Consider the following 9361-nt stretch of genomic DNA (forward strand, 5'->3'; position numbering starts at 1 on the left):
GATGAGGTCTGGGTCTGCTCAGAGGCAGAGGAGTGGATCCCCTGGCCCTGTGGTCCACTTCCCCTTCCTGGGAGTGCAAGGTCTGGTATCTTCAAGGCCTCTTTTCTCTTCCTTGACTCAGATTGTCTTAAGATACTTAACGAATGGACAGCCTTCCATCGAGCGATTCCCCATCAGCTTTAAAACCTACTTCTCAGGAAATTACTTTCACCACGTTGTGCTGGGGATTTACTGCAATGGCCGCTATGGCTCATTGGGCATGAGCCGAAGGGCTGAGCTGATGGACAAGCCATTGACCTTTCGGACTCTGAGTGACCTCATCTTTGACTTCGAAGACTCCTACAAGAAGTATCTTCACACAGTCAAGAAGGTCAAGATCGGACTGTATGTCCCCCATGAGCCTCATAGCTTCCAGCCCATCGAGTGGAAGCAGCTGGTCCTCAATGTCTCAAAAATGTTGAGGGCTGACATAAGGAAGGAGCTGGAGAAATATGCCAGGGACATGAGGATGAAGGTCAGTGCAAGGAAGGCAGATAAGAGATGCAAGACCCTTCTTTCATTTTCCCTCTCTCTGTCTCTCTCTCTCTCTTGCCATGTGCCCTGTGTTTCTGAGATGGCCAACAGTTTCTCGAGGTTATCTTGTTTATTAGCCACCTTTTAAATAATTTTGGGGACTTCCATGACAGTCCAGTGGTTAAGACTTCAAGCTTCCACTGCAGAGAGCACAAGTTCAATTGCTGGTCAGGGAACTAAAATTCCACATGCCACGTGGTGTGGCCAAAAAATAATAATAATAAAAAATTTGTAAAGGATTTTGTAAGGCGATTTCAGAGAAAAAGAGAGTGAGCCCAGCAGTCAGGCAAGAAAAGGAAATTTATTAGAGGGAAAAGAGAAGGTGACTGGCTCTTAAGGAGAACCAGCATTCTCCCTTTCTGATGGAGTCCTCCTTATACCCCACCAGTGAAAAATTCTCTGAAGGGGTGGTCGCATAGCCGGAGGTCTGGAACCTGGTGGTCTCGTAGCTTTGATAAGATAGGTGCCCGTGAGATAACAGGATGCCATTTGGGCAATTTGGTCAGTCTCACAGATCACTGTGATTTATTCTTTGTTTGCCAGGTCGACATAACGAGCCGTCTAATCAATGAGACCCCAAGTGGGCCCTATCAGATCTGATTTTTGACATGGACACTTTAAGTTTCTTTGCATTTACTACTTTAAAAACCAGAGCTAAAGTCCATGTGGGTGTTGCAGCTGAAGCAAAGTCATGTTTTATACTGAGTCATGTTTTATCTCTGGTTTGCTTTGTGAGTTGTAAAGCCCTTGGCATAAAATTCTGACCTGGTGTCATAGTAGCAAACAAAGGAGCACACGTCCTGCCGTAGTTTTCATAAACGACTGCATCACTGCCAAGGGGACAGGATGCCTGCTTGTCCTTCCCCTCCAGGGCTTGTGGAGTCACTGAGGGCTGTGTCTACACCGAGGCCCACAGGAGAAAGTGATTATGCCGAATTTAGGCTTGGTTGTGGTTAGCACCTGGAGACTTGTCATCTTCACTTGGTAGCACTTGGAATGGGGATTTTTTTTTTTCTACCCACACCATGAACTTGTGGGATTTTAGTTCCCTGACCAGGGATCGAAAGGCCCACTGCAGTGGAAGTGTGGGGTCCTGACCACTGGACCACCCGGGAATTCCCTGGAATGCAGATTCTTGATCCTTTGAACCCACTCTGCATGCGTGTGGGCTTCCTGGGTGGTACTGGCAACTAAGAACCTGCCTGCCAATGCAGGAGATGTCAGAGACGCAAGAGAAGAGGGTTCGATCCCTGGAGGAGGGCACGGCAACCCACTCCAGTATTCTTGCCTGGAGAATCCCATGGACATAGGAGCCTGGTGGGCTACCGTCCATAGGGTCGCAAAGAGTCAGACATGACTGAAGTGACTTAGCACGCATGCATATGTGCGTGTGTGTGGGGGGGAAGGATCCAGGGAAGAACAAACTGGCTTCTGGGGCAACATGGATGGGACTTTGTCTTCCCAAGAGGGGAATTTACTGAACAACCAAACAGCCCCAGGAGGCTGAGGCACTGGGCTGTCAGTTAAGGGGGAGGGGGCACAGGGTCATCATGCCATCCTCTGAGCAGTGGCCCCTCTGCTTCCTGTGGTGACCTTGTGACATCAGGTCAGAATTTTATGCCCAAGGGCTTTGCAACTCACAAAGCAAACCAGAGATAAAACATGACTCCGTATAATCTGATAAATTATACAGCAGGGTGACCCACTCATCTTGGTTTTTCTTTTTTTAACTTTTTTATAATTTCATTATTTATTTCTTTATTTTTGGTCATGCTGAGTCTTGGTTGCTGCACTCCAGCTTTCTCTAGTTGCAGCAAGGTGCCTCATGAGAGAGGCACCTGGGTGGCTCAGCCCTCCTCCCGGAAGTCTTCCAGCCCAGGGCCTTGGGCAGCATGGGATGACGAGGGGCGGGGCTGAGATGCTGGGCTTTAGGAAGGCACGGGGAGGGTCCTTGGGGAGCCAGCGCAGTGACTCCTCCTATCTCTTCCAGATCCTGAAACCTGCAAGTGCCCACTCTCCAACCCAAGTGAGAAGCCGGGGGAAATCCCTGTCCCCCCGCAGAAGGCAGGCGAGCCCCCCGAGACGGCTCGGCAGGCGAGACAAGTCGTGAGTAGTATCCTTCCCTCTCCCCACCACTCCCCAGTTCAAGGCCCAGCACATACACTCGTGGGGTTGTCCTGGGCTTGGCATTCGAACCAAATGGTGATCTCCATGAGATGGGCCTCTTGCGTGGGGGACATCTCTGACGGCAAAGGTCCCCCATGCACGTCACCCCCCACCAGTGCTCTTACCCTCCTGACGGTCAGATGTAGACACGGCTGGAGAGATAAGCCCCAGACGCTGCGAGATGGAGAAGAACCTGGAAGGAGCCCTGGCCTTAGAGTTAGGAAGCCTGGGTCTGGAGTCAGCTCAGCTGCTTAGGGAGCTGTGGGGCCTTAGACGTGTTGTGCAACCTTTCTGGGCTCACGTTCTCTCACCCCCAAAATGAGACCTTTAGAAGGGATGAACTTGCCTGTTACTAGAACCTTAGCCCTCTGTGCCCGGTAGAAAGTGCAGTTGCCCTCCGTGGATGGTGGCATCAGAAACAGCGCTTGGCTTCTCCTCTCTCCTTGGCTGGCTGTACCCTCCTATGTTTTAGCCTCGAAGCTGGTGACTCCTCGCCTCCTTCTTAGATCAAAGTGATCCACTTAAGATATGACAGTTGGAGATGCTGAGGCTGCCCAAAGTAGCCAGTGGTAATCCCCCGGCAAATACGTGGGCCATAAATACACTGGGGGGAAAAAAATACTGCCTTGATGAATACCAGCGGCCTGCTGTGTCTGTCACACGGGTTCTCACCATGCAGGGGGCCCAGGGGTGCAGGGCAGAGGGGCCCCGGCGCGTCCGCGCGTTCGCCTTGCAGCCTGGGCAAGCGCTCGGGGGCGTCTGAGTTCCCTTGTGCGTCAAAGAGGATCAGAATCTTTTCTTGCCTATCTCACAAGGTGCTGTAAGCTCAGGTTAGAAGATGTGTAAGAGCGATCTGTGGATGGTGAGCTGTGTACACAGCATGTTGTTACTGTCACAGCATTCCTGTAGTGGGAGGGGAGAGTGTTTCACAGTTTTCCTTTTCAGAGGAAGGAACCAGGGCACAGAAGATCTTGTGCTGTGTCGTGTAGTTAGCCAGCGACAGAACTGGGGCTAGAACCCAGGCCTCCTGACTCTGGGAAGGTGGTGGGGGAGGACAGGACAGGATGAAGTATTGTCATTTCCAGGGAAGATTTCCCGTTCATCTCTGTTCCGCCTCCCACTGCCAGTCCCAGGCTTCTGCACCAACAGCCAGGAAGGTCTTGGGACTGGAGCCCAGGGTTTGAAAGGGGAGGAATGACCACCTGGGAGGGTTGGGTGCTCCTATAACTGAAGGTCAGAGTGGTTTCTTTTTTCTTTTTCTAAAAAGTTTTAATTGGAGGATAATTGCTTTACAATATTGTGTTGGCTACTGCCATGCAACAACATGAATCAGCCATAAGTATATGTGCCCTTCTTCGTGAACCTTCCCCCTCATCCCACTCCCACCCCATCCCACCCCTCTGGGTTGTGCGACACGTTGAACTCCCTGTGTTATGCAGTAACTCCCTGTGGTTTCAACATAGGTTTGTCCTTTTAGGGAGCAGGGTGGCTTTAGACCTGTCGTACATGGCCTCTGACCCTATTCCTGCCCCTAATGCTGGGCAGCACCCTTGATCCTGATGCTCACCTGTCTGTCCTCTCTGATTCAAGCAGCCATTCATTACTGTCACTGAACAAAGCAGCTGTGGTCTCTGGAAGCCTTTCCCAGAGGGTCATTGGGCAGAGTGTAAGGGGCCCCGCCCGAAATGGGAATCTATTTGGTGAGCCCTGGAGTCGGGGAGGGTAGCCTTTAATCTGCTTGGTTATGCTTACTGCCCGCGGAGGCCTGAGTCCTCTCCTGAGGAGCTCTCAACTCTTCAGCAAACGTTGCATGGTCCGTAAAGTCTTGCTCTCCCCTCGAGACTCTGGTATCCAGGGCCCAGGAAACCCTAGGCATTGTGTCTGATTGGATTTTTGCACAGGATGGCCATCGTTGGTTTTTAAGGCAATTCCTGTTGTGGGGTCATTTTACTTGGATCCACAGGAGCTTTGCAGTCCAAGGCAGGTTACGTTTTTAACTGCAAAAAGTTACCGTGATTGCCCAGGGATGGTAAAGCCCCTACGATCTTAGAAGCTGGTTATAGAAACAAAAGTTGGAATGACAAGCGGCTGGTGATGGTCATGGTGTTGGTGCTGGTTTGAGTGGAGGAAGAAGGGAGTTTGAATTTGGACCATGGGCTTTGAGGTGCTTCTTAGACATAGGAGGTGGGGGTTAGCGGGAATGTCATAGAAGTTGCTGAAAATGCAGATGTGGAGTTCAAGGGTGTTGGGGAATAGAGATCCTGCTTTTAGAGCCATCTACTCGGAAGGGACAGTTGAAACAACAGCTGGATCAGTTTGCCAGGAAAGAAAGGAGAAAGAGAGCGGAAAAGAAGAAATCATGTCAGGGTCCTGAGTGTGCGAGAAGTGCCAGCATAGGAGATGAGGAAGAAATAGAGAGTGGGAGAAAGGGCCAGCATGAAGGCATCCGCCTGTGCGCAGAGGATAGCGCGGAAGGGCTTAGGGGCGCTGAGGAGGCGGAAGGTGACACCATGTATCATGTGGCTCTGATGCTGCTGTGAGGGAGCCCGAGTCATCTGGTGCGAGTGGGGAAGAGGCTTATCAGTACAGGGTGGAAAATGGGCACACGGGGCCTGGCTGAGGAGAGATGGAAGCGTCGTATAACCCTGTTCGCAAGGGCCTCCCTGGGCTCAGACAGTAAAGAATCTGCTTGCAATGCAGGAGACCCCGGTTCTATCCTTGGGTCGGGAAGATCCCATGGAGAAGGGAATGGCTACCTCACTCCCAGTATCCTTGTCTGGAGAATTCCATGGACAGGCTCCTCTGTCCATGGGGTTGCAAGGACTCGGACATGAGTGAGCGACTTTCACTTTAACGCTTGAGCACTAAGAGGAGGGCTTGTTAACACAGATTGCCTGGCCCCTCCCCCAGTGGTTCTGATGCAGCAGATCTGGGCCGGTGCCTGAGAAGGAGCCCTTCTAACGAGTCCCCGGTGATCCTGGTGCTGCTGGTCTAGGGATGCCACCTGGACAGCCAGCGTCTGGTCAGTTATTGTGGGAGAACCAATTTGGGGCTTGACCTTCAAAAAATAAGAGAACATCAAGTCTCGAAGGTCCTGGGTCTGCTGAGAGGGGCAGATGAGGCCATCGAGTGTGGATCAGGGACTCAGCCCTGCCTAGTCCTGCCTGGGCCCCTGGGTAATGAGGTTGCTGTTGTGAAGTCAGAGGGTGTGGCCCTGGCGTGGCCCTGTGGTTGGGCCCCACTGAAGTCACCCTGGGAGGAACCCGATGGGTCCTTCTCCTGGGGGCCAGAGAGAGAAGTCCCGACCTCAGTCATCGCCCAGGCCATGCCCCTGCCCTCATCTCCGGCCACTCTGTCACGCAGCCAAGGCAAGCGAGCATGCCGGTGCCTGCAGCGGACAGCTGTGGATGTGCACGGATGTGAGTGCACAGCCACCCTCCAGTGTCAGGGCCCCCTGCCCTCCCCTGACTGCCCTCCCGAGGCGTGGGAGTGGGCCTGGGAATGGGGAGGAAGACTGGGGAGAGGGCAGTAGTCACCGAGAGATCAGGAAGGAAGACCTGTGGGGAAGTGTGGTTCAAGTCCATCATCCCCCCTTCATTCCCTGAACTGGTCCTAGCTCCAGCCAGGCAGGCCCAGGAGCACAGAGGTGATGGCTCTTGGTTCAGTGTAAATGTAGACTTTTCCAAAACGATGAAGAGGGGCTGCAACCAGGCCCCGGATCCACTGAGACTCATGACCCCTCCTGGCACCCCTTCTCCTGGGCCGGGCCCTGACTCCCAGGGGTCTTCATAAACTCTTCCCTAGGGCCAGAATTTGGGGAGTGGTGGTTCTGGCCCACAGCAGGATCAGGTGGCCTTGGTTTCCTGACCAGCCAGGGAGCCCAGGCGGCTTGTGGATTCCCGTGGACACTCTGATGTGAGCAAGTCCAGTAAGACCATGGTGATTCTTGGTGGTGGAAGCTCCCGCTGCTGCTTTTCTCTGCTCCCAGGGATTGGAGGCCAGGAGAGGATCTGGGGGGCAAGTGTCTTGGCTAGAGTTTCACAGTGGAGGGGGCATTACAAGGGCTTCCCACGTAGTGCTGGTGGTAAAGAACCTGCCTGCCTGCGCAGGAGACTTGAGAGAGAGACACGGGTTTGATCCTTAGGTCGGGAAGATCTCCTGGAGGAGGGCACATCAACCCACTCCAGTATTCTTGCCAGGAGAATCCTATGGACAGAGGAACCTGGCAGGCTACCATCCATGGAGTCTCAAAGAGTCGGACATGACTGAAGCGACTTAGCACACACGCACAGAGACGTTACAAGGATGGCAGCGTCTCTTCCACGGTTCCTCCTTAATCCTGACTTCCGGATTGCAGGGCGGGATGAGGAATGACAGGGGCCCCCATGCAAGAAGAGAGGGAAGAGAGATGCAGGAGATGAGAGTAACATGAAGGCTGCAGGAGGTGGGGACCACGAGACGCACCGAGCACCAAGCTCCTCCCTCCCTCTCCAGATCCCAGCTTCCGTCACTGCAACAGACTGGGGCCCAGGACAGCCTGGTTCCTAGAGGTGTGTCTGGAGTAAAGCAGCTTCCCAACCCCTACCCATGGCCTTCCCCAAGCAGGCTTTTCTCCAGGTAATCTGGCTTTTGGGCGAGGAAATGAGAAAGTGACAAATGTAGTTACGATCCAGCAACTCCATCAAACTCCAGACCTCTTAGTGTGTAGCATGATCGGGACCAGGAAGGGTTTGGTGACTGTTCAGTTCAGTTCAGTGCAGTCGCTCAGTCATGTCTGACTCCTTGCGACCCCATGAATCACAAAACGCCAGGCCTCCCTGTCTATCACCAACTCCTGGAGTTCACTCAACTCATGTCCATCAAGTCGGTGATGCCATCCAGCCATCTCATCCTCTGTCGTCCCCTTCTCCTCCTGCCCCCAATCCCTCCCAGCATCAGGGTCTTTTCCAGTGAGTCAACTCTTTGCATGAGGTGGCCAAAGTATTGGAGTTTCAGCTTTAGTATCAGTCCTTCCAATGAACACCCAGGACTGATCTCCTTTAGGATGGACTGGTTGGACCTCCTTGCAGTCCAAGGGACTCTCAAGAGTCTTCTCCAACACCACAATTCAAAAGCATCAATTCTTCGGCGCTCAGCTTTCTTCACAGTCCAACTCTCACATCCATACATGACCACTGGAAAAACCATAGCCTTGACTAGACGGACCTTTGTTGGCAAAGTAATGTCTCAGCTGGTGATTCTTACTATGTTGTTATTTCAGCATTACTTAAGGCCGCCAAGTCATTTCTAAATGTGGCGGGTGCCGCTGTGAAGCTGGGGAGTGGCCTCAAGAGGGGAGAGTTACCATAACAGCCAAGAGGCTCCTCAGCTGTGGGGTCCCAGCCCCTGTCTGTGCGTGTGGATAATTTTAGTGGTTTTATGTCCCCCGGTCCCCCCCTAACTTGCAGCTGGGGCTCCTACCAGCTCTGCATTCCTCACCATTTTTGCACTTGTCTGAATAATCCTTCTCGAAAGGAGCATAAGTGTCACTGGGTTGTCAAGACAGTCAGCTGAGTGGGAGGGCAGATGGCAGTGACTGTTGGTGTCCGCTGAGACAGAGCTCCTTCAAGAGAGAAACAGGGACTCCCACCCCACCCTTCTGCCCAACAGCCCTTCCTCCTCCTCTCTGCTCCTCTGGGACTGTTTAAAGAACCTTCCACACTGAGCAGTCAGGTTGTTTCCTGTGGTTCGTAAACAGATAGAGCTTGCTATGTAGGTGGAAAAGGCCTTCTGTGAACTTAAAACCAGCTCCTTGAGGACAGTGGGCCTCAGGCTCACTGAGAGTCTCAACAGGGGCCAGGGCGCCCCCCGGGGAGAAGGGTTAGAAGTGCAGCGGAAGGGGAGGGTTTATAATGATGCTGCTGCCCATGAGTGCCTGGGGGCCCAGAGGGTGAATGTCCTGCCAAGCTCAGGACCATTTCCGCCCCCCAATAAAAAACCAATCCACCACTGACAACCCCGAATGCCCCATGGAGTCCTCTCCATCTCTGACAGTCCCCAGGTCTCGACTTCCTGATCCATGGCCTGAACCTGAGAGAGAGGTGGTGAGTGGACAGTGGTTTTCTGGCTGGGCTATGTGTGTTCCCATGAAGGCAGCTCCTGCCAATTCGAGTGACCCCGAGAACATTCTGAACTGGGGCAAGAGTCCCTCAGGGTCCATGGGAACACCTTCTCTCCCCATCTGGCTTCTTTGCTCCCTCGGTCTCTTCCCCTCTCTTCTTTGCTACTCATGACTTTTTCTTCCCTTTGTCTTCCTCTTTGATTTCCATTCTTTGTCATCCATCTCTAGGGCGGTCCGCGGCTCCGCTGGGCTCTGCTCGCCCGTGGAGACCCTCAGGGTCACAGAGGTTCCTCAGCCCAGTGAGGTCTCCTTGCACTGCTGGGCCACAGATGAGGAAACTCTTGCCCCGTTCAGTTGCCAGGCTCATGAAGGCGCCTCCAGGCGACGGGGCTGGGGGGCCCTAAGTCATTTCTAAGTGAAGTCATAATGAAGTCAGAGAGCAGTGATTCGGGTCCTTGGTCTAACTACATGGAAGATATTTTGAATGGGCCCCAAGAAGTCATTCTCTTTAGATCCCAAGTG

At 53.0% G+C, this 9361-nt stretch overlaps 1 protein-coding gene across 1 annotated transcript in view; it reads left to right on the forward strand.

Moving 5' to 3' along the window:
* Window positions 1-9361, forward strand: part of VASH2 (vasohibin 2) — a 39802-nt gene that overhangs the window by 21033 nt on the left and 9408 nt on the right. The window contains exons 5-6 of the mRNA XM_010853041.1: window positions 133-514; window positions 2564-2679. Coding sequence (XP_010851343.1) covers window positions 133-514; window positions 2564-2679 — 498 coding nt within the window. The remainder of the gene's footprint in view (window positions 1-132; window positions 515-2563; window positions 2680-9361) is intronic.

The sequence above is a fragment of the Bison bison genome, unplaced genomic scaffold, assembly GCF_000754665.1.
Source record: "Bison bison bison isolate TAMUID 2011002044 unplaced genomic scaffold, Bison_UMD1.0 scf7180017864322, whole genome shotgun sequence".
In the NCBI taxonomy this organism is placed as follows: Eukaryota; Metazoa; Chordata; class Mammalia; order Artiodactyla; family Bovidae; genus Bison; species Bison bison.